The sequence below is a fragment of the Callithrix jacchus genome, chromosome 11 (assembly GCF_049354715.1).
Source record: "Callithrix jacchus isolate 240 chromosome 11, calJac240_pri, whole genome shotgun sequence".
Taxonomy (NCBI): Eukaryota; Metazoa; Chordata; class Mammalia; order Primates; family Cebidae; genus Callithrix; species Callithrix jacchus.
Window position 1 is genome coordinate 61657319 of NC_133512.1, and position 26738 is coordinate 61684056.

The following is a 26738-nucleotide window of genomic DNA, read 5'->3' on the forward strand; positions in this document are numbered from 1 at the left end:
GTAGCTATATATGATACTATGTAAATGTATATGTATATATACAAATGTGTGCATAAGATAAAAATCAATTAAAAGATATGTAGAAAAATGAAAGCAACATTTATCTTTCATTGATGAGTTTAAGGACAAGTTTTCCTTTTTTGGTCTACTTTTCTGGGCTTACAAGTGTTCTAAAATGAGCATGTACCCAATTTGTCATTAGAAAAAGGAAATGAATGTGAACAAGTTGGATTATAATTCAAATAAAGTAGAATAGACAGTCGGAACACTATTCAGAAGAAAAAAATCCACTTGGCCAAAAGTCACTACACTAAACATTGAGCAGAATGAAGCCCTACACTTAGGTGGCTTTTGGTTTCATATGCTCTCAGATTACACCATCTGCAGATCTGGTGGGGAAAAGCCCATATTCTTATGCCTCTAGCTTGTGGAGGCTTTTATTTTTGTGTTAATATTTTCACAGTTTACCTGTCATAACCAGTATCCTGAGATTTCTGTCTCCAGATATTTTTAACTCACTGATCTCCCTGTAGATCTAATAATTTTACATTTTACTGGCAGGGAGGTGGGGTGGGAGGGTGGGAAATTTCACAACTGAATGCAAAGGAACACACCAACCCTGGACCGAAGTTTTCACCTCTTGGTTCTCAGTGGTAACCTTAAAGGCAAATTTCAAAAACTATTTTCTGTGCCACAGCCTAAGAAAGAATTATAGGTTGGTATAAAAGTCATTGGGGTTTTGCCATTAAAAGTAGTCACAAAATCCACAGTGACTTTTGTACCAACCTAATACTTACAGCTATAGCAACCCTATAAAACTTAAGTTTAACAATTCCTACAGTATCCTAAAAATTCTTTTTCTGATAACTAAAAAGTAAAGTTTTATTTTTTCCCAAGTGGGTGATAAAACTTCAAATAATGAAGTATTTTTAAAACCTTCAAAACTGTACATTAGAAGTATCATTAAAAATTAAAAAAATTTCCTCAACAAATTTCCCCACAAGTAGGAAAATTTCACTTACTTTAACTTCCACAGTCTTGTCTCCAGGTTCAATGTGTCTCTCTATGTATTCAGAGGACAGTAAATCACTGCAACAACATAAAGAAATGATGACAATGTAAAACATGAAAATCAGGATCAAATTTACACATATCTGCTTTAACAATTCTTAACCCCCCAAATCAACACATTATAGCTCTCTCTCATGTGTTCTCTCTCTCTCTCTCACACACACAAACACACACACACACACACAGCCCAGTGTTTATAAAAGGACATGAGGTTGAACTGCCTACATCCACCTGTCACTCCATTGCTGAGCACAGCTGATTCTGCTGAACCAGCCAATAGTTCTAGGAAACTACGGTATGCACATCATTATTTTTAAGACATCTTGTTCTTAATTTTTTCTTTAGCTTTTTATCAAGTAGTTTTAACTGTATATCATGCCTTACCATTTCTTTATGTGTTGTATGTGATAGTTTTATCTGACAAAATGTTAGTTTCCATCACAAAAGTAACAAAAGGCAAAGAAAGTTAAAAGAATGAAATGGAATATATACCATCAACATTTAAAAATAATTCTTTTTTGAAATCTATCCTAAACAACATTTATATGTTTCTATAATCTTAAATATGCTTCTTTTTAATTTCATATATGTGAAAAACTTTCCCTTTTAATGGAGGGGTCTCAAGACACAACTTCCATAAAATATCTGTAATATGTTAAAGCACTAAAGTATAAATAAAACTATCATTAATAATTAAAAATGTGTGAAACTATAAATTTCTAGTGTTGCTCTATTAATAAACATTGAGCCAACTAAAAAGTCCTTACGTGAACTGAAGGTCATCAAACAAAAATCGTTGCAGTCATTTAAATATGTGAATTTTTGAGCACACAGGCTCATCATCATAAGCACCATGCCTACAATTCCTTGAAATGGAAACAGAACCATCAAACAAGAATTACATTAATGCAGGCACCATAATCCTGCACTATCTGATGCTTTTATTACTATTTAGGAAACTTATCATTATAGTCTAAGTCAATGCTTCATCTGTCTTTAGAATAGATGTTCTTATTGACTTTATGTGAGAATCAGCTAGCATGCTCTCAGCTGCAAGCTGTAGAAAACATAACAAAAAGTATATTTGAAACAATCAGGACATTTACCATAGTATTTCTTCTTTGAAATTCCAGGGATAGTATAATTTTGAGGCTATTCAAACAAATTTGAGGCTATACAAACAAATTTGAGGTTTATAAACAAATTTGAGGTTTTAAAAATATCTTAAAAGGCAACCCCTTTTAAGATATTTTTAGTACATATTTTGCTGGCAAGACATGAGCAGAATTCAGAGATATATAAAGTATAAGAAGAAGACTGTGTAGGTGTTACACACTGACAGAAAGGGCTGCAAGATCAAGAAATGCCAATTACTCTTGAAGTATAAGTAATAAATATTCAGCATACATTAAATATACAAGAGGCACTAAATATCCAGGATACACTAAATATACATATGCTCTTAATATTCATGAGGGGGTTTCACAACTTCAACATAATTGATACTTTGGGCCAGATAATTCTTTGTCTTGGGAGGCTGTCTTGTTCACTGTAGCACACTGAGCATCCCTGACTTCTACCTGATAGATGCCAGTAGAATATCTTACATATACCAGTCATGACCATTAAAAATGTCTCCAGACATTGCTAAATGTACACTGGGGGCAAAACCACCCTGGTTAAGAACAACGGCTGATACTCATTCTTGCCCCATTTGTTCTCTGTCCAATAAACACAACAGAACTCATGACTGTTTGTGAAGCTAACTGGCAAGCCATAGCCACTGACCACGCATACTTGTTCCATTGTCTCTCAGACACTTGAGCAGGTGTTATTAGCTTGGGACAACTGCTATCTTTGAGGCCTGCCCAAACCTCAACTCTGGTCCTTGTAACCATACCATCAGCAGGGAAGGCATATGAAGAAGTATGAACACTATGTTCCCCATGATTAGATGGCATGGCCCCTCCGCCCTACTTGCACCTAACCCTAACCCAGGTGTACCAACTTATCAATCTTTCCTCTTGTCTCTCAGTGAGCACTTAAATTAATTTAGTGAATTATGTGATTTGAGGACTGGAATTTAGTCTGTGGGAGCTTTTAGTTCCCTCCCCTCTAGGATAGTTTACCTGGTAGCATACTTGGAGGCTACCATTGCATCAAAGCAACTTCCTACCTGACATGAGGGCAGTTCCAGGGTTGGTTCGTGTGGTGGCTCAGTGCCATTAATGAGATGAAGGGCGTGTTCAACTTTCTGCTCTGCCATCAGCATGGTAGAGGGCTCTCTTAGTTGACTCCTCTCATCACCCTGACATGATGGCTATAATTCTCAGCATCTTATGAAAAATACATTATTCCAAGATAAAAAAAAAAAAAAAAGCCTTGTATTTATTTTAAAAAGTGAACAAGCCCTTTCAAAAATAGCTTTTAGCATTCATCATCTCAAGTATCTTTAGCCAGAATTACATTACATGGCCACTCCTAAACCAATCCTCTGACAAGAACATTTGTCTTTGAACAATCAAGATTCTCCTGCCAGGCCTCCCTTGACCATCATGATTATTTAGAGACAAGTGAACAATATTGGTGGAAAGGAGAGTGGTGAAGAAAGTAGCTGTTGTACATCCAACCGAAAATTGTCTTTTTTCCCCCTTCATCATGAGTATATTATGTTTCACAAATTTCCAAGGACTTAAAAATGTGAAATTGCACAGGAAAGACCTGCCTCAGGCAAAACTGGTAATTGCTCCAGCATTTGCATCACACCCTGTTACCCCAAACAGGAGAGATACTAGCCAGGTGTTTGCAAACCTTGGCTTGGACAGGATAGCAACTGTCCTCCAACCTTGCTATCAGTCTGAAAAACTTCCCCAGTAGTAGGAAAGAAACATTATCATACAGGCATGTTTATCAGCAGAGCCAGCCAGCTTCCCTCTCCTGGGAATCTGAACTCAAAATCAGAAAAACAATCATTCAGCTGATGAAGGAAAGAGAAAGTCAAAAGTAAACTGACACTTAAAAGAAACTGAGCTGTACAGTGGTAAATACCAAAGCAAAGGCCCCAAATCTCCACTGCTGAAGTCCCTGAATGCATAACAGCCTATCCCTGTAACTAGACATCTTTGGGATCCTTGCTCTTTCACTGTCACGAATCAAACCCACTGTTGGAGCCAGCGTGAGTGAAATTAAAATCACCTAAGTCAAATACTCTTCAGAGGAATACTAGTTGTGGTGTAGGAATAGAAGCAGTAATAATAATAAAAAATTTTTAAAAACTACTTTTGAATCTTCCAGGTTTTCAAATTTCAAGGGAACATTTCCCTTTGAATTATAAAATCTAGGCATTAAGAAAATATGAGTCACTGCATGAATGTAATTACAGCAAAGAAAAGCCCTCTGCTCAGGAATTATGCAGCTATTTCAATCAATCCTCTATATACAAGTATTGCTGGAAAGTGCTCCATGTAATTTAAACCAAAAACAGCCCATACAATTTGGTTTTGTTTGTTTGCATAATGTGAAAGTCTGCTAAATATTGTTATTTTAATGATTAGGGTGAGAAACCTTAAATTTAAAGTTTCGCTTTTCCCTCTACTAAACCATAAAATCTTTACTACCTAAGTAAATTTTCTTGAAGCTTCCTGTAGTAGAGATAATCAGATTACCTTAAGTTATTTTCCTTAGAAACATCATCGTTTATCATTATATAGGGATCTGCTTAAATCATTTTAAGGGTAGGGAAATGGAAGATCTCCTTAACATAAAGGAAATTTTACGTTAATGCAAATGGATCAGGTACAATTCACTCCATGCTACCAGCTTAATACTGAAGTGTGAATGCTTGTTTGTGAACTTTGAAAAATAAAAGTAAATTTCATTTTCAACCAAATTCTAAAGGCCACTTATTCTGCAAAGTAAGTAGATGTTTATAAAGTTAGAAATGTTTTCAGGCCTTTTCTTTATTTGTATGCCATAATAAGCCTAAAAAAGCAAAACAAATATAATGGAAACATTTTCGGTCATAATAATGATTACCCTTTGTCTAGTGGGCAACTGTCATGAATCAGAGACAGCTGGTATAGTATTACACAAAGGTTTGGGAGTTAAAAACAAAAATAAATATTTTAATTTTCCATCCAAACTCTGCCATTTACTACCTTAGCCAAGTTGCTTAATCTTGATCAACATAATTTGCTTCTGCCTAAAATGGAGAAAGTAAAAAACAAAAATCACTTCATAAAGCTGGTATGGTATTAAACCAGAACATAGATGAAAATGCATCCCAAATCCTGATTTGAATCATTCACATACCCTATTCATCATCTCATATCTATCTGTTTTTCTCCAGAACTCCCCCTCTCTCACTGTTTTGTGACTTTAACCACTGATCCTATCTCCACTTTTTCACTCTCCTCACCTCCCTCTTGTCCACTTAATCCAGTTTATATTCTATGATCTGTCCTGATAAATCACCTCCCTGCACACACTCTAAACCAATTTATACCTCCCTCCACTGTACTTGCTTGACCAAACCTCAATCGCAGTAAAACTCCTTCTACTAATCAAAGTCTCACTCCAAGAAGCAGAACATCTTGAATGGTCACAGGCTGGTTAGGACCACAGCTGTCAAATGGTCCCTCATCACAACACTGCCCTTAAGACCACTACACTTTTCCAGTCAATACTCTGAGAAGACTCTTCTAAGGCTCTCTCTTCACATCTCCAACGTGCTCCCTCATTATTACTCCCTTCAGATAACCTCACTTTTGCATTCTCTGAGAAAATGAAAACAGGGCTACCTCATCTTTCCAAGCTACCAGTACCCCTGTTTCTGAACCAGTCTCTACTAGGATGTCAAACAGGCACCTCAAATTCAACATGTCTAATGCATAATTCTCTCAGTCAAATTCAAACATTCAACTCTACATTCAAAATGTATCCTAGTAATAACCTGACAGTGAAAAAAAAAACTGGGACATCACCTTAACCAAGTGATCATGGTTAACATCACCAATAATAGAAAAAACGAAATCACATGCTTCTGAAATGATGCTTGCTTGCATAAGAAGCAAACAAATGCACAAAGAAACTTGAATGTGCAATAGATTTTCAAAGAAACAGCCTCAGAGCATAGATCTAATCCAACGTACTGCCAGAAGGTATAACCTCAAGGTCAAGAGTAAGTCAATGGTGTAGTTTTAAAACCCTTTGATAAAACCTCAGAAAGATTAAAGGTTTCACCTTGACCAAATCATCTATGTAAAACAGTTTCAAGAACTATTAAGGGCCTCAGCTACACTAAAGAGTTTCTAAGAATCTTATAGGTTCTCATACACATTCTCACCTAAACAAAAAGGTTAGTGTGAATCTTCAGGGCATTGTCCCATAGCATCTTTTTTTTTTTTTTTGAGACGGAGTTTCGCTCTTGTTACCCAGGCTGGAGTGCAGTGGCGCGATCTCGGCTCACCGCAACCTCCACCTCCTGGATTCAGGCAATTCTCCTGCCTCAGCCTCCTGAGTAGCTAGGATTACAGGCACGCGCCACCATGCCCAGCTAAAATTTTGTATTTTTAGTAGAGACGGGATTTCACCATGTTGACCAGGATGGTCCCGATCTCTTGACCTCGTGATCCACCCGCCTCAGCCTCCCCCATAGCATCTTAAGTCACAGTAGAGAGGGGCCTATCTCAAAAAGATCTGTGGATATGGTTTTGTCTAATGGGGTAAATGCCAGTGAGATTCATATGAAACCTATGAAGTTCTTAAGAGAATTATATCACTGGAACCACACCAGCTTGGACCAAAATGGACAGTCAGTTCAAACTTTTTATAGTGAGGAAACAGACCTAGATAGTTAGCTTAAAGCCTGACACATTTCTTATTAAAAAAAAAAAAAATGTTGATTCAGAGGGTGAACCCAAGAACTGCAAAGGACTGCTCCCAGGAAGCAAAGCAGAACCTTAATCAACATACATTCCCTTCTGTCAAAGCTGGCAAAACCAGTGACATATCTGATTCGATATCAGAAATTCAATAGACCAGTGACTGCCAAGTAGCTATTCCCCACTTTTTGAACAGGAGTGCCTATCGCAGTCATCCTGCCCCTATTTATCCTTTATCTTATTAGGTTATCTTTTTAGTTCAAGTGTCTATACCTCTGCTACCTCACCTAAGAAACCGTATCTATACCTGGACCTGATTCAGATGATGAGAACCTGAACCTTGCATTTGAACCTGATACTATAATGGAATAAGATTTTTCAGGGGTGTGTGGAAGAATTCAGTGCATTACGCATATGTGATAAATACAAATAATTTGTGGCCAAACTGTGGTTGATTAAAGAAGGCTACAAGTTGTCACTCTTCTAATGGCAAAGTGGAAATCATTTCTTCTCCCTTGGAATATGAGCTGGCCCTGTGAAAAATATGAGACAAGTGATATTGTGTGTCTTACTTTGTTTTGTGCTGCTATAAACAGAATATCACAGACTAGGTAATGTATAATGAACAGAAATATATTGGCTCACAGTTCCAGAGGCTGGGAAGTCCAATATTAATGTGCCAGCAACTTGTGAGGGCCTTTTTATTGTTATGATATGGTAGAGGAAGAAAGGACAGAGAAAGAGAAAAAAGGGAGAGAAGGAGAAAGGGAAAAACAAAAGGAGGAAGGAGAAAGGGAGAGGAGAGCAAAAGAGATAGGGAGAGGGAGGAAGAGGGAGGGAGGGTGAGAGAAGGCAAGAGAGGGTGAGAGCGAGCCAGAGAGACAGCAGGAGAAAGCACACACAGAAGCCAGAGGGAATCAAACTCACACTTTTATAAGGCACCAATCCCAGGCCTGTGAGTGCAGCCAGCCCTCATGGCCTAATCATCTTTAAAGAGTCCCACCTCTTTATACTGTTAAAATGGCAATTAAATTTCAACATGAGATTTAGAGGTGACAAACATTCAAACTACAGCTCTGAGTAACATCTAAGTTCTGCAGATTCCATTTTCATATAGGCAGAACTCTCCTTTGAATCCAGCCACCATGCTATCAGGAAGCCCAAGTAACCACATAAAAAGACCATGGGGAGGAGAATCACATAGCTAGTTGACAGACTCAGTGAATTCCAACCCAACACTGACACCAATTTCCAAACATGTGATTGACGCCATTTTGCATCTTCCAGATATAAAAGCATCCCAGCTGATACTACATAAAGTGCACCTTGCCCAGCTGACTACAAAATTATGCAAAATAAAATAAACTATAAAGATAATATACTGTAACAAGCTGACTATGCCTCTTATTCTAATATTCAATGATTATTATGCTGCACAAAACTACCATTTTTTTCTTAATGCAGTCATCAAATATTAAAAGTAACTTATTTTACACAGTATAAAAGAATAATAAGACTTCAAATATGATATAATCCAACCAGTGAAAATAAGAAAAGCCTACAGATCACAATCAAAAATCAAAGATTTCATAAGGTCTTTAAACTGTGAAAAGCTCTCCAGAAGAATAGAACTGGAAAAATGGAGGCTTTAGGGATCCAAATTTCGTTATTTCATTTAAGAAGAATAACAAATTATGAGCTTAGAAAGGTTTTTAAAAGAAAACATTCTTCCCATTCTCTCCGTTCTATGAATCCCTCCCAAACACCTCCATTTCATCTTCTTTATTTTCTTACTCTCTCTAGCCATGCACGAACCTCCAGATCCTTTGATATACTAGAAAATCCTCACTATAGAAGATGAATATCACTGAGAATTAACCATCCATTCCTCAGTTTTTCTTTTAGTGCCAAAACTGTTATCTATACCCTCAGCATGTAATGAGTGGTATTTAAAATGTTTATGTTGTTTAAATTAAAAGAAAACTACAAAAGGGAATGAAAAGTTTATTCAATATCTGATTTTTGGATGAAAGTTTTACTTGATTAGTTTTCTAATTTGTAAATATAATTCCTTTCTTGCTTATGCACATAAAAGAAATTTTCTGTGTAACCTTGTGTCTAAAAGTGAGGCTATTTTTGCTACATTTTATTGAAGAACTCACAATCTGATGGAAATTATCAGGGAGCTTTAAATGTGTATATTAAGACTAGGGCACTTAACAATAAATGTGATTAAGTAAAAGTTGAGCCTGGCACTATCATTAATGTTAGCTCTTACTTATAGAATGCTGTTCCTAGTAAAGAAAAGTTTTCTGAGCCTAGCTTTGCAGCAGAATCAGATTTAACAAAAAAATAATGCCTATTCACCCTCAGACCCACCAAATTGGAATCTTCTAGGTTTATTCTGATACAAAGAAAAGTTACCAAGACATGAAAGTATAACCAAATAAACAAGGCTAGTAAAACTCTATTAACATATAATGACCTGTTGGCATACCTGATCATTGCAGCTCAATACCCCTTTAAAAGCCAAGGTACTAGGGAACACACTACAGCAAAACAATTCAAATGAGTCCCTGGTGAATCTTACTGCAAATAATCAACAGAGGGAGACATGTTTCTCTCCATTACAGTCAAGTAAAAGACTAATGTTTTGTAGTTTTTTAAGGACAAAATTGCCAGACTTACTTCAAAATTTACTTGGACTTCCTATGAGCACCCTAAAAATGGGGATTTGGGGTACTAAAAAAAGTTGAATTACTGGGCATCATTCAAATCAATTATTTATATTCCTTAAAGATTGTAATTTTTATAATATTAATCACTTGAAAATTAGATCCCATCTAATCTGGTTTTCACCACACCACTTCACCAAACCTGTACTTCCATGGCTACTAATTAACTACCTCTATATTGTTAAATCTAACAGTTAATTCTCAGTCTTCATCTTACTTGATGAATAAGAAGCATTTGACACAGTTGATCACCCCTCCTCTTGAAAACATTTCCTTCAATTTCCTACCAGAAACCACAAAATCCTGGCTTCTCTCCTTTCTCTTGCTGCTGCTTCTGTCTCCTTTGCAGGTGTCTTCCCATCGCTACAGTCCCTAAACATTGTAGTACCCACAGGGATCAGTATTTGATCTTCCTCTTTTCTTTTGACACTCTCTTCCTCGGTGATTTCATCTAATGTTTTCTCTTAATTAACAGCTATATGCTGATGTCTCTTCGATTTATATATCCAGCTTAGAATTCTCTAAACACTGGAATCATATATCCAACTATATAACTCAACATGTCTTACTTATTAAATAAGCATCACACTTAGCATGTCCAAACTTGGGCTCCTGCTCTTGCTTGACCTGATCTTGCTTAATTCTCCTACACTCCTCTTTTGAGAAAGCAATTTTTCAAAACAGTAGAAGTCTTAAATTTCTAATATTCTTTGTACCTAAGAATCTAATGAAGAAAAATAACTCTAAGCATAGAAGACATTTTATGAAGGTAAAAAAAATAGTATCAGAAAACCTAGTGTTGACAAGGCTGTGAGCATAGAGATTTGTAAAATTTTCATGGAGGGAAATTTGACAATACATATTAAATGTATACCTTTTGAACCTGCAATTCTGTTTCTAATAATTTTGAATAATTTTAAAATAGATGTTTAGCTGTAAAGATGTTCAATACATTTTCAGTGTGAAACACTGAAAAATTTTAAAGCAATTTAAAAAATAAGATCCAAAAATGTACAATTAAACACTCTGCTGACACTAACATGCCATAGAAGACAGCAAAAGGTGATCATAACATCTACAAGAAAAGTTCTACATTTTGCAAAAGAAAACATATATAAATATTGTCACAAAAAAAGATAATAGTGAGCAATGCTTATCTCTTGGTAGTGAGATTACTGTTACGTTAATTTTACTGATTATTTTGGCACCTTAAAATTTCTAAAACCAGTATGTATTGAATTTCTAATAAGAAAATTAAATTTTGAAATGTGTTTTAGAAAGCCATCACCCAATGTTATTCACAAAGCAAACTAAATACATAAAATAGATAATTGGTTAAACAAAATATTTTCCATACATTTAGTGGAAAAGAATGAAGTCAATAAAAAGTCTTTAGAATTTGTATTAATGGGTAATATGGTTCTTTATGTTAAAGAACAAAAGAAGAACATAAAATTATAGAGAGAATATAACAATTATATAAATGAAACAATGCACAAGGAAAAAATACACTCACATGTTTAAAAATTTGATCTTTGAGTGGTGGCACTACAGGTCATTAAAAATTGTTTTCTTTTTGGTTTGTTATTTTAAACAGTTTCTTCTGGATATTTATCACAAAATTTCTCAAAAAAGTATTAAACTTCTGCATTATTTTTCAATTTTAAAAATAATAGCCATAATAGAAATAATAGCAATTTCGAGCACCTACTTCTATTACCTCTGCTGCCACTACTACTACTATTACTATGACTAATAATACCATTTCTGCTGATGTAATGGTTTTGCATGCATTAACTCATTTGATCCACACAGCAACATGCTAAGTAGGTGCTGTGGTTTGAATGTATGCATCCTTCCCAAGTTTTTACACTGGAACTTAACCCTCAAGGTGATGATATTAAGAGGTAAGGCCTTTGGGAGGTTATTGGGTCATGAAAGCTCTGCCCTCACAGAACAGATTAGTGCCTTCATAAAATCTTGAGAAAGTTAGTCCCTTTTGCCCTCCCATCCCGCCTGCCATGTGAAAACAAAGCATTTGTCACTTCTGGAGGACACAGCACCAAGGCATCATCTTGGAAGCAGTGAATGAGCCCTTACCAGACACTGACTATCAGTGCCTTGATCTTGAACTTTTCAGGCTCCAGAACTGTAAGAAAAAAAATTCTATGATTTATAAATTATTCAGTCTCTGGTACTTTGTTATAGTAGCAGGGATAGACTAAAGTGGTAGGTATGATTAGTATCTCCATATAGATGAGAAAACTGAAGAACAGAAAGGTAATTTACTCAAGAGTATGCAGGTAGTAAGTGCTACAGCAAGGATTCAAATTCAGACAGCCTGATTATAGAGCTCATTCTCTCTCCCTCTCCACAGGCATCCCTATCCCCTGAGACAAAACAATATGGAAATGAGGTTAATTAATAGCCCTACAATGGCTTCTAAGTGTCTAAGTAAAGGAAGAGCTGCATGTCTCTTACTTTAAATCAAAAGCTAGACACAATTAAGTTTAGTGAGGAGGGCATGTTGAAAGCCAAGATAAGTCAAAAACTAAATCTCTTAGGCCAAACAGTTAGCCAAGCTGTAAATGCAAAGGAAAAGTTCTTGAAGAGTAAAAGTGCTGTTCTACTGAACACATGAATGATGAAAAAGCAAAACAGCCTTATTGCTGATATGAAGAAAGTTTCAGTGGTCTAGATAGACGATCAAACTAGCCACACATTCCCTTAAGCCAAAACCTAATCCAGAATAAGGCCCTAAGTCTCTTTAACCATATGAAGGCTGATAGACATGAAGAAGCTGCAGAAGAAATGTTTGAAGCTAGCAGAGGCTGGTTTATGAGGTTTAAAGAAGGAAGCAGTCTTCACAATACAAAAGTACAACGTAAAGCAGCAAGCGCTGATGGAGAAGCTACCACACTTTATCTAGAAGATCTAAGTAAGATAATTGATGAAGGTGGCTACACCATACAACAGATTTTCAATGCAAACAAAACAGCCTTTTATTGGAAGAAGACGCCTCCTGGTCAGAGAAGAGAAGCCAATGCCTGGTTTCAAAGCTTCAAAAGAAAGGGTCAGATGCAGTGGCTCACGCCTGTAATTTCAGTACTTCAGGAGGCCAAGGCAAGAGGATGGCATGAGTTCAGGAGTTTGAGACCAGCCTGGGCCACACAATAGGACCCTGTCTCTACAAAAAATTCTAAAAAGTAGCCAGGTATCGTAATGCATGCCTGTAGTCCAAGCTATTTGGGAAGCTAGGTGAATTGATCGCTTCAGCCCAGGAGGTCTTGGTTGCAGTGAGCAGTGATTGTGTCACCATACTCCAGTTGGGGCCACAAAGTGAGACGGTCTCAAAAAAAAAAAAAAAAAGAGAGAGAGAGGGAGAGAGAGAAAGGTTGATATTCTTGTTTAGGGCTAATGCAGCTGGTGACTTTAAGTTTAAGCCAATACTCACCATTCTGAGAATCCTAAGGCCCCTAAGAATTCTCCTAAATCTACTCTGCCTGTGCTCTATAAATGCAACAACAAAGCCTGGATGACAGTATATCTTTTGACTATGTGGTTTACTAAATATTTTCAGACCATCATTGAGACCTATTACTCAGGAAAAAATACTTCTTTCAAAATACTACTTTTCAATGATAATGCACTTAGTCACCTAAGGGCTCTGATGAAGATGTACAAGGAAATTAATGTTGTTTTCATGCCTTCTAACACTACATCCATTCTGCAGTCCATAAATCAAGAATTAATTTCAACTTCAAGTCTTATTATTTAAGAAATACATTTTGTAAGGCTATTGTTGCCATAGATAGTGATTCCTCTGACGGACCTTGGCAAAGTAAATTGAAAACCTTCATCATTCTAGATGCCATTAAGAACATCCATGATTCAAAAGAGGAAGTAAAAGTATCAACATAAATGTGAGTTTGGAAGAAGTTGATTTTGACCATCATGGATGATTTAAGGTTAAAAACTTCAGAACTGCTGCCAGGACCGGGCAGAGGGTTGCAGCAATTATCCCTCTCTTCTAATGATGATTAGTCTCTGGTTCACTCCAGGCCTGCCCAGTAGAAATCTAATTCCAACAGCATCCAGCTCAGAAGTCGGTCTGCACCTTCTCGCCTCAGCCGCTGTGGACTGCAGTCCCCAGAAGGCGGCACGCCGTGGCGTGACCTGCGCAGTGGTGTCCATTGCTGGAAATCTGAGATCAGGGTCCCAGCAAGATGGGCCTATGGTGAGAGCTTCCTTCCTGGCTTAAGATGACAGCCCTCGGAGAGGACTCAAGATGGCGCTGTGAGAACAACCCAGGATTGAAGCTCGTGGTCAATGCGTGGAAGGGGTGAGTCAGGGCCGCATTTCCAGACGGATCTTTGTTGCCCACAGAACGGAAAAATTCCTAGGTATAGAGGAGACGCGGGACGCCAGGCAGAGGTTTTGGCTGGCGCAGCCGGCAGCCAGTGCGGCGGAGGCCCGCGCTGTGGCGGCGCTACACAGGGGTCCGTACAAAGCACGCTCGTCCGGGTGCCCTGTTGGGCCGGCAACCTGAGACTTGGGAGGGCTGAACTTGAGACTGAACGGGACTTGGACAGTGAGCCAGCCCAGGAGATTCCAGGGTGACAGCGTTTGGGGTAGCGCAGTGGGACAAACAAAACTGCGATTCCAAACGCTCCCCTTGGAGGGGTTCCCTGAGGCCGCAGCTCCGTGGGGGAGGGGCGTCCGCCATTACCAAGGCAAACCGCCCATACTGAGGTACACGCCCATTGCTGATGCAGCCTGCCGTTGCCGAGGCAACTCACTACAACAGAGAGACTCCGCCACAGGGCATAGCCCATGGCAGCAGGGCGAAGACCGCAGCAGAAAGGCACAGCCTACAGCAACAGGGCGAACCTCACACCAGCAGGGCAGAGCCTCGGCAGGCAAATAGTGACTAGACTGCCTCCTAGCTGGGCACAACAGCACAATGGAAACTCACAAGGAAAGCCCCAACCCCCGCCAGACAGAGCATCTGAGAAAAAAAGGGTTTTTTTATGAGTTATGTTGCAGCAGAATTAAACATAGCAGCCTAACAACCCTGAATGAACAACAGAGCTCACAGCTCAGCACTTGAGCTCCTACAAAGTACAGACTGTCTCCGCAAGCAGCTCCCTGACCCCTCTATATCCAAAAGACTGACATTTGGCAGGCATCATTCTGGGACAAAGATAGCAGAAAAAGAAACTGGTAGCATCCCTCACTGTTCCGCAGCTGCTATAGGTGCACCCCAGACAAGCAGGGCCTGGAGCAGACCTCAGCAGTCATACAGTGGAGGTGCTAGACTGGTAGAGGAAAACCAAGTAACAGAAATACTTCATCATCAACAATCTGGGTGTCCACTCAGAGACCCAATCGAAAACTCAGCAACTACACAGACGACAGGTGGATAAATCCACAAATATGGGAAAAAACCAGCGCAAAAAGGAGGAAAACCCCCAAAACCAGAACACCTCGCCTCCTAGAAAGGACCAAAACTCCTCAACAGCAAGGGAACAAAGCTGGATGGAGAATGACTGTGACGAAATGACGGAATTAGACTTCAGAAGGTGGATAATGAGAAACTTTTGTGAGCTAAAAGAACATGTTTTAAATCAATGCAAAGAAACTAAGAACCTTGAAAAAAGATATAAAAAAAGATTCGAGGAAATGATAACAAGAATGGATAACTTAGAGAAGAATATGAATGAATTAAAGGAGCTGAAAAACACAATACGGGAACTTCGCGAAGCATGCACAAGTTTCAATAGCCGAATTGACCAAGCAGAAGAAAGAATATCGGAAGTCGAAGATCAAATCAATGAAATAAAACGAGAAACCAAGATCAGAGAAAAAAGCGCAAAAAGGAATGAACAAAGTCTCCAAGAAATGTGGGACTATGTGAAAAGACCTAACCTATGTTTGATAGGCGTACCAGAATGTGAAGAAGAGAATGAATCAAAGCTGGGAAATACTCTTCAGGACATTATCCAGAAAAATTTCCCCCACCTAGCAACACAGGCCAACACTCAATTGCAGGAAATACAGAGAACACCACAAAGATATTCCGCAAGAAGAGCAACCCCAAGGAACATAATCATCAGATTCAACAAGGTTGAAATAAAGGAGAAAATACTAAGGGCAGCCAGGGAGGAAGTTCGGGTCACCCACAAAGGGAAGCCCATCAGACTCACAGCAGATCTCTCGGCAGAAACTCTATAAGCCAGAAGAGAGTGGGGGCCAATATTCAACATCCTTAAAGAAAAAAACTTTCAACCCAGAATTTCATATCCAGCCAAATTGAGCTTCAGAAGTGAAGGAAAAATAAAAACCTTTGCGAACAAGCAAGTACTCAGAGATTTTGTCACCACCAGGCCTGCTTTACAAGAGCTCCTGAAAGAGGCACTACACATGAAAAGGAACAACCAGTACCAGCCATTCCAAAATCACACTAAAAGCTAAAGAGCATCAACATAATGAAGAATCTACAACAACTAACAGGCAAAACAGCCAGCTAGCATCAAAATGGCAGTATCAAATTCACACATAACAATATTAACCCTAAATGTAAATGGACTAAATGCACCAATCAAAAGACACAGACTGGCAAATTGGATAAAAAGCCAGCAGTGTGCTGTATCCAGGAAACCCATCTCACATGCAAGGATACACAAAGACTCAAAATAAAGGGATGGAGGAAGATTTACCAAGCTAATGGACAGCAAAAGAAAGCAGGAGTTGCAATTCTCATCTCTGATAAAATAGACTTTAAAGCAACAAAGATCAAAAGAGACAAAGAAGGCCATTACATAATGGTAAAAGGATCGATAAAACAAGAAGAGCTAACATCCTAAACATATATGGACCCAATACAGGAGCACCCAGATACATAAGGCAAGTTCTTAACGACTTACAAAGAGACTTAGACTCCCACACAATAATAGTGGGAGACTTTAACACTCCACTGTCAATATTAGACACATCAACCAGACAGAAAATCAACAAGGATATCCAGGGCTTGAACTCAGACCTGGAGCAAGCAAACCTGATAGACATTTACAGAACTCTCCACCCAAATCCACAGAATATACATTCTTCTCAGCACCACATCACACCTACTCTAAAATTGACCACATAATTGGAAGTAAAGCACTGCTCAGCAAATGCAAAACAAGTGAAATCATAACAAACAGCCTCTCAGACCATAGTGCAATCAAGTTAGAACTCAGAATTCAGAAACCAACCCAGAACCACACAGCTTCATGGAAACTGAACAACTGGCTCTTGAATGTTGACTGCATAAACAATGAAATGAAGGCAGAAATAAAGAAGTTCTTTGAAACCAATGAGAACGAAGACACAACATGCCAGAATCTCTAGGACACATTTAAAGCAGTCTCTAGAGGAAAGTATATAGCAATAGGTGCCCATATGAGAAGAATGGAGAGATCCAAAATTGACACCCTATCATTAAAAGTGAAAGAGCTAGAGGAGCAAGATCAAAAAAACTCAAAACCCAGCAGAAGACAAGAAATTCACCACATAAACAGAACCAAAAACAAAAACCACATGATTATCTCAATTGATGCAGAGAAGGCATTTGACAAAATTCAACAGCCCTTTATGCTAAAAACCCTCAATAAACTCGGTATCGATGGAACATATCTCAAAGTAATAAAAGCTATTTATGACAAACCAACAGCCAATATCATACTGAATGGACAAAAACTGGAAGCATTCCCTTTGAAATCCGGCACTAGACAAGGATGCCCTCTTTCACCACTCCTATTCAATATAGTACTGGAAGTTCTAGCCACAGCAATCAGGCAAGAAAAAGAAATAAAGAGTATTCAAACAGGAAAGGTGGAAGCCAAATTGTCTCTATTTGCAGACGACATGATAGTATACCTAGAAGACCCCATCGCCTCAGCCCAAAAACTCCTGAAACTGATAAGAAACTTCAGCAAAGTCTCAGGATATAAAATCAATGTGCAAAATCACAAGGCTTCCTCTACACCAATAACAGACTTAAAGAAAGCCAAATCAAGAACGAACTGCCATTCACAATTGCTACAAAAAGAATAAAATACCTTGGAATACAACTCACAAGGAACGTAAGGGACTCTTCAAGGAAAACTACAAACCACTGCTCAACATAATCAGAGAGGACACAAACAGATGGAGAAACATTCCATGTTCATGGTTAGGAAGAATTAATATTGTAAAAATGGCTATACTGCCCAAAGTAATTTACAGAATCAATGCTATACCCATCAAGCTACCATTGACTTTCTTCACAGAACTGGAAAAAACCACCATGAACTTCATATGGAACCAAAAGAGAGCCCACATAGCCAAGTCAATTCTGAGCAAAAGAACACAGCCGGGGGCATCACACTACCAGATTTCAAGCTATACTACAAGGCTACAGTAATCAAAACAGCATGGTACTGGTACCAAAACAGAGACATAGACCAATGGAACAGAACAGAGGCATCGGAGGCAACACAACATATCTACAACCATACAATCTTTGATAAACCCGACAAAAACAAGCAATGGGGAAAGGATTCCTTGTTCAACAAATGGTGTTGGGAAAACTGGCTATCCATGTGCAGAAAGCAGAAACTGGACCCCTTCCTGACACCTTACACTAAAATTAACTCCAGATGGATTAAAGACTTAAACATAAGACCTGGCACGATAAAAACCTTAGAGGAAAATCTAGGCAAAACCGTCCAAGACATAGGAGTAGGCAAGGACTTCATGAACAAAACACCAAAAGCATTGGCAACAAAAGCCAAAATAGACAAATGGGACCTAATGAAACTCCACAGCTTCTGCACGGCAAAAGAAACAGTCACTAGAGTGAATCGGCAACCAACAGAATGGGAAAAAAGTTTTGCAGTTTACCCATCTGACAAAGGGCTGATATCCAGAATTTACAAAGAACTCAAACAGATTTACAGGAAAAAAACAAACAAGCCCATTCAAAAGTGGGCAAAGGATATGAACACTTTACGAAAGAAGACAAATATGAGGCCAACAATCATATGAAAAAATGCTCATCGTCACTGGTCATCAGAGAGATGCAAATCAAAACCACATTGAGATACCATCTCACGCCAGTTAGAATGGCGATCATTAAAAAATCTGGAGACAACAGATGCTGGAGAGGATGTGGAGAAAAAGAAACACTTTTACACTGTTGGTGGGAGTGTAAATTAGTCCAACCATTGTGGAAGACAGTGTGGCGATTCCTCAAGGCCTTAGAAATAGAAATCCCATTTGACCCAGCAATCCCATTACTGGGTATATATCCAAAGGACTATAAATCATTCTACTATAAGGACACATGCACACGAATGTTTATTGCAGCACTGTTTACAATAGCAAATACCTGGAATCAACCCAAATGCCCATCGATGATAGACTGGATTGGGAAAATGTGGCACATATACACCATGGAATATTATGCAGCAATCAGAAATGATGAGTTTGTGTCGTTTGTAGGGACATGGATGAATCTGGGGAACATCATTCTCAGCAAACTGACACAAGAACAGAAAATGAAACACCGCATATTCTCACTCATAGGCGGGTGATGAAAAATGAGAACACATGGACACAGGGAGGGGAGTATTAAACACTGGGGTCTATTGGGGGGGAAAGGGGAGGGCCAGCGGGATGGGGAGGTGGGGAGGGATAGCCTGGGGAGAAATGCCAAATGTGGGTGAAGGGGAGAAAGGAAGCAAAACACACTGCCATGTGTGTACCTATGCAACTATCTTGCATGTTCTGCACATGTACCCCCAAACCTAAAATGCAATAAAACATTAAAAAAAAAAAAAACTTCAGTGGAGGAGGTCACTGCAGATGTGGTAGAAATAGCAAGATAACTAGAATTAGAGTGTAGTCTGAAGATGTGACTGAATGCTACATTCTCATGATCAAACTTGAATAGATCAGGAGTCACTTTTTTTTTTTTTTTTTTAGACAGAGTCTTGCTCCATTGCCCAGGCTGGGGTGCAGTGGCATAATCTTGGCTCACTGCAACCTCTGGCTCCTGGGTTCAAGCAATTCTCTTGCCTCAGCCTTCCAAGCAGATGGGACTACAGGTGCCTGCCACCATGCCAGGCTAAGTTTTGTATTTTTAATAAAGACAGGGTTTCACCATGTTGGCAGACTGGTCTTGAACTCCTGACCTCAAGTGATTCGACCTCCGCAGCCTTCCAAAGTGCTGGGATTACACACATGAGCCACTGTGCCCAGCCAAGTCACTTCTTATGGACGAGCAAAAAAAGTGTATTTTTAAAGGCAGAATCTACTCCTGGTGAAAATGCTATGAACATTGTGGAAATAACAACAAAGATCTAGAATAATAAAAACTTAGCTGATAAAGCAGTGGCAGAGTTTGAGTGGATTAAGTTCAAATCTGAAAGAAGTTCTACAATGGATAAATTGCTATCAAACAGCATCTCATGCTACAGAGAAATCTTTTGTGAAAGTAATCAATGCAGCAAACTTAATTGTTATTTTATTTTAAGAAATTGCCACAACTACCCCAACCTTCAGGAACCACTACTCTAATCAATCAGCAGCCATCAACACTGAGGCAAGACTCACCAGTTGCAAAAAGATTATAATTTACTGAAGTCTAAAATGATCATTAGCACTTTTGGCAATAAAGTTTTTATTGCTAAAGAAATGTTTTAATTAGGGTATATACATTTTTGTAGACATAATGCTATTGTACACTTAATGACTACAATATGGTGTAAACACAGTGTTGGGTTATTTTTAGGTTCCTGGGTGCATGTGTAGGTTTGTTACATGGATATATTGCATAATGCTGAGTGATATACTGAAAAAAAGTGGGGCTTTTACTGAACCCCTCGGCCAAATAGTGAATATAGTACCCAATAAGTAGTTCTTCAACATTTGTCTCTATCCCTCTCTCCCCAGTGTCTATTGTTTCCATCATTACATCCATGTGTACCAAATGTTTACACTTAATGACTTAATGTTCCCACTTATAAGTGAGAACATGCAGTATTTGTTTTTTTTGTTTATTTGTTTCTTTACCAATTCACTTAGGGCAATGGCCTTCAGCTGTATTCACGTTGCTGCAAAAGACATGATTTCATTCTTTTTATGACTGCATAGTATTCTGTGGTGTAAATATGTCACATTTTTTAATCCAATCCACCATGGATAGACAGTTATGTTGAGTCCATGTTTTCGCTATTATGAGTAGTGCTTCCTTGAACATATGAGTATAGGTGTCTGAACATAACTTTTAAATCCACTGGGAAACCATAAAATTTATGTGACTCGCTTTGTCACATGATATTTTCTGTACTGAAGTAGTCCAGAATTGAACCCTCAATCTCTCCAAGGTATGCCTGTATATTATTACAGGTTTGAGTTTTTTAAGATTTTCTTCTGTTCCTAATTTTTCTTTGTTTCAACTGAATTCATTTGTTTCTCTGCTCTCTTTCTTTTTGGTTAGACAGCTGATCATCCTTGGCTCTCCACTGCTGTTAAGAATGAAGCAGTAGAACATTCCTGGAAGTTCTGTGAAGAACAGCAGGGTTGTGGATGGGTGGGCGTCTCTAGAGGGAGGCAGAAATTTCATTGGAAGGCTTCCAAATGTCAGCATCCATATATTCTTTATCATGGACTGATCACTTTGCCCAGAGAGTGAGCCTCCAATCTTATGTTGGTTGGATAGCATAAACTTGGTGTCAGTGTTGAGAGAGCAACCTGAGGATGGGAACTATGGCTCTCTGATTCAACGTGTAAACACAGTACACCTCCTGTTTTCAGTATATCACTTGCCCTCAGCTGACTGTTCCCCCAATCCAGAGGCGTGGGTTGTTTCTCCAGAAAGAGAACCTCCTACTTCTGCCAGGAGAGGAAGAAGCATATCCCTGCTTGCTGGAACTTAGCTAGGCTTCTAACTGCTACTTAGGAAAATTCAGACTCTATAAGCAACACACTATATGTTCTATATTCCACTGATTAAAATTATCTTTCCAGCATTTTCATTTCCACATTATAAGCCTTATGCTTTTCAAGCCTGCTGTTTTTTCTACCTACAGGAATTCCAATAGCTAGCTTTAACATGCCCTTCCAACTGCTGGTGAAAGGAAGACCACCGACATGAAAAGAAAACATCCTTTCTTTTACATCCTCAGGAAAGCAAGTACTAATCTATGTCACAGACAGTCTTTGTGAACATTATTTCCAACAATAGATCCTTTCCCATAATTCAGACATGAAAATGTGTTGTTATGTCTCATGAAGGTAAATATAACTTCTAAAAAGTCTTTAATTCTATTTGTTTCATTAATAATCTGTTATCCTATTAGGAATATTTAAACAGACATTTCTGTTTGCTATAAAGCATAAATAACCATTAAACCAAAAGAGTAGAATTGGCACTTCTCTTTTCTTTCATATGTTTATAGATGTGAAACAAAATAAAACAAAACTAGGACTGTCAGGTTTCCCATTTTAAAACAAAGTTTTAGAGTTTAATGTCTTACAAAACTAAGATAGCTTTCTCTTCTCAGATCTATACCACCCCAGTTTTCTGAGGTATCTCATCACCTCTATTTCTAGAACTTTTCCCAAGTTCTATTTCTTGTTAAAATCAGAAGTCAGTTTTTTCCACTCTGGTAAGTCGGTTACCACTTGTCCATTCTTGTTATATCTTCCAAATTTTATTGATATCTCTCATCTGTTTTATTCTTGTTAGTTTATTATACCTTCACTATCATTATAATGGAGCAAAGATACATTCAAGAGTTTAATCTGCTATACCTAGCCAGAAGTAAATGGGTCCTTTTTAAATGTTTATTTTTCTATCATGAGCACATAATCATTATGATGGAAAATTGTTGGATTAAACCTAAGCCAGGGAAATTTAAGTAATGGGGGCACGAAACAGACACCAAAGAGTAGAAAATTATGTCTCACCATTATCTCAAGATTCCAGCAGTAAGTCCTTAAAAGGTGACCTTTCCACTCTCTCACATTTCAGTCTATTCCATTAGCTGTCATTTCCTGACCTAGATTTCAATTCTAAGGGCCATTTCCAGCAAATATCAGCCAAGTTACAATTACTTTTGATGAGCAAGTAGTAATCACACCAAGTCAAACTATTTTGATTCCACTAAAATGCCTTTGTGTTTTCACAATACAAGAATGCTATACTAAATTATGGAATGGGTTCTTTTCCTTATTATAACAGAACTAAATAGTCAGATGAGAGTCATCATTTTAAAAACTGTCATCTTGAGCTCTTCTTCATTTATGACAATGATGCCTCAATTGTTCAAAACTTCATTAAATTTTCTCTTTCAGAATTACCTTCAGAGACAATGTATGTAACACACAAGAAAAACCAGTCTCATTATTTCCTAACCATATTTTTGTGATTAACAAATAACTGGGCTAATCACTTAAAATAGTGAAAAGATGGTTCTGAAGAGCCGTTGGCTACTTCTAAAACTCAAATACACCTTATTAAGGTTATTCCATCATTAAAAAGATTCCTAAATGTGGCTAGGAGAGGTGGCTCATGCCTGTAATCCCAGCACTTTGGGAGGCTGCGACACAGCCAAGACAGGAGGATTGTTTGAGCCCAGGAGTTCAAAACCAGCCTGGGCAACATAAACTCTGTCTTAATAAAAAAATTCAAAAATGTGCTGTAGACTTTAAAAGCAAACCCTACCTGCCCCACCTCCAATCTAACATTGGTTTAGCAATAATGCTTTTATTGTAATAAATGCAACACCCTCGTAACAACTTTAAAGCCAACTCAGTTGGCTGTACAGGTTTTGAAAGGACTGTTAAAAATTCTCATTGTCCCATAATCACTCCTAAAACTGGCTTAAAGTAATAATAAATGGAAAAAAAATTTCAAGACCTTTGACCTAACTTGAGTTAGTTTCTACATTTTAAGAGCTAATAATCATATCAAAACTGCAAACATAAAAGTTCAATATGCTTTGCTCTCCTATTCTGCCAGATTTTACAAAAGTGTTTCTAGGACAATCTTTTAGCAGTAAATTTTCTTGTGGAAAATTACTAAATTTTTTTGCAGCATCTGAAAACATGCAAAAGAAGATAAGATGGAAAAGGAGAAAACATCATATATATTATCAATTGTGAATGTCTATACACCAGACACAGAGGAATGATTATCTAAGCCTTTGGATATGGCACCTCTTTTCACAATTATCTGATGAACCATTGTATTCCTCAATCTAAATTCAGCCAACAGCCCAGCAAAAGGAAAAACAGTGTTTTCATTGCTGCTTTTCAGCCATAAATTTCAAATTATGTTTTTATAAAAGAGAAATCAATGCATAATGGTCAGGCTTCATGTTCAGCTACTGGGCAATAGAAGAGATCCTGAAACAAAATAATCTCTATAGAAGCATCGGAGTGAAATGAATCCAAGATACATCTACATCACTGACATATTCTTCCCATGGCTCTCTCTACTGTTGGCTCTAATTTTAGATTCCAGTATTAAATGAATTAGGCATTTGTGGGGAATATTTCAATAAAAATTAAGCATTGTCCTTGCCAATGAAGAGGATGAAGAAGAAAGAAAGAACCTATAAATATTCTATGCAGATGTACCAAGATGTCCAAAAATATGAGTTAATAGAGACTCCATAAATATTTTAAAAATAGCAATGAAATTAAAAGGAAGCAGGAACTAGGTATTGCACAGGACTAACAGAACATGTCCCAAAATGCCTGAGAATAATCTGAGGGTTTTCTTTTGTGCAGATTGCTGGGTCACAAGTAATGGTATAACAGCTGTAAAAGTCTTGAGCGATGACTGGCAACCCAAAATAGCAAATAAAACATTTGTCATAATAGGTGTTGGAGCCTAAGAAAACTTGGTGATCACACTTCAAGGAGAGATAACTAAAAGATGTCGAGATGGACATCAAAACACACACAAAAATCTATGTACAATTAAAAGAGCACATAAATAAACAAAAAGCATCATGAAAGATGTGTTAGGGGACCCCACTCCCTCGAGGAACTGGATTTCAGGTAGTGAAGTTGGCACTGGCATAACTTTCCTGGAGTCTTACCCTCCCTATGGAGGACTGAGTTATCTCTCACTAGGTGCAGTTAATATTTTTAAAGTTTGTAAACAGTGAGAATTTTCTCTTTTCTTTTCCTCTCTGCCCTAGATCAATGTGAATAGAGATTATGAGAATCTGTCTGCTCTACAGACCCAAATCGTTCCTAAATATCAATGTCTATACTGTAAAAAAGGAAATGGGAATGGGAGAACTAAGAGCATTACTTGGCCTTCACATCCAAGGTACAATGCTTTTCAAAGGTTCACCAGTAAAAAAAATAAATAAATAATTGGGGATTTTTTTTTTTTTCAAATGGAGTTCTAGTTCTGCCACCTAGGCTGATCTCTAAATTCTGACCTCAAGAAACCCTGTCACCTTGGCCTCCTGAAATGCTAGGATTACAGACACGAGCCACTACACCCAGCCAGAAACAGGAATTCTTTGCTTTCAACTTCCTTGTCTCTCAGTGTTTCTAAACATGGGCAGGTCTAGGGAGCAAGGTCCTGAGAACAAGGGATAGTTGAGCAAGAAGAACACTGGGAAGAAACAAAAGATATATATATATATATATATATATATATATATATATATATATCTGATATTTGTCAAGTTTGAAGAAACAGCAGCATGTTCCATTAAAAAAACCCTGTACCTTAAGAACTGTAATGCTGGGATATTTATTTGAACCTAGAGAAAAAAGAGTCACAGGCAAGTAAAAACTACTAACTTTAGGGTTTTTTTTCTTAATGAAATTTAAAAGAAGAAATTGCTGAATTTTGAATTTAAAACATTAAAATTTTAAACTCCACTTTTCACTAATAAAGTAAATATATTAAATATTCACTAAGGTCATTCCTAATTCTAAAAATCTAATATGGATTTAAGTTATCCAAAAAAATATTTACTGAGCCTCTACTACATGTTGATATAGGAAAGGTGTTTGGACAAAGAGATGAAAATGGCATCAGCTGAAAGAACATACAAAGAACTCCTGAACACAATTCACAGTGATGAGCACCCTAACAGAAGTGTGCAGGAGAAACTGACCGTGTATGCAGAGGAATCTCACACACATGCAGAGGGAGGGCACCTAATCAGGCCTGGAAAATTGTAAGGGAGGGGAACAGAATGGTGATTATGGAGCAAGGATGTTTCCAAGACGAATGCATGATAGAACTGAGTCTTGAAGGAAAAGAGACTGGAGGGAGGGAGCTGTGGTGGGACAGGCACATGATAGGCAGAGCTTTTTAACAATATAATAACAACAGAAAAATTCAGAGAAGCATGGGAGAACATCACCTCAGCATCCCACAGGGAAGTCAAAAACAGCTAGAGCAACGCTGCATGTGATGGAAACAGGGTGTGAGAAAGACACTTTCATATGTTTCTGGCGAGAATATAAATTATGTATTCCCTTTGACTCAGCAATTTCATTTCTGGAATTTATCCTACAGGTATAATCCCACAAGTTAAAAAACATAAGTGTACATGACATCACATTTGTTTTTCGTTTTTGAGACAGAGTCTCGCTCTGTCACTCAGGCTGGAGTGCAGTGGTGCGATCTCGGCTCACCACAACCTCGGTCTCCCAGATTCAAGTGATTCTCCTGCCTCAACCTCCTGAATAGCTGGGATTATAGGCACACGTCACCATGCCCAGCTAATTTTTTGCATTTTTAGTAGAGACAGGGTTTCTCCATGTTGGTCAGGCTGGTCTCGAACTCCTAATCTCAGGTGATCCACCCGCCTTGGCCTCCCAAAGCGCTGGGATTACAGGCATGAGACACTGTACCACCCAGCCCACACCATCCGTAAAAATAGAAAACTGTGAACAAACTAAATGAGCCTCAACAAAGGAATATTTAGTAAATTATGATAAATCCATCAAATGTTATACACTATACAGCCCTTAAAAAGAA

At 38.0% G+C, this 26738-nt stretch overlaps 1 protein-coding gene across 37 annotated transcripts in view; it reads right to left on the bottom strand.

Annotated features, from left to right (window-relative positions):
- Positions 1-26738, bottom strand: part of ADAM22 (ADAM metallopeptidase domain 22) — a 279921-nt gene that overhangs the window by 132007 nt on the left and 121176 nt on the right. For all 37 annotated transcript variants that reach the window (XM_078342932.1, XM_054237345.2, XM_017975383.5 and 34 more), the window contains one exon: positions 1023-1089. In XM_078342932.1, coding sequence (XP_078199058.1) covers positions 1023-1089 — 67 coding nt within the window. The remainder of the gene's footprint in view (positions 1-1022; positions 1090-26738) is intronic.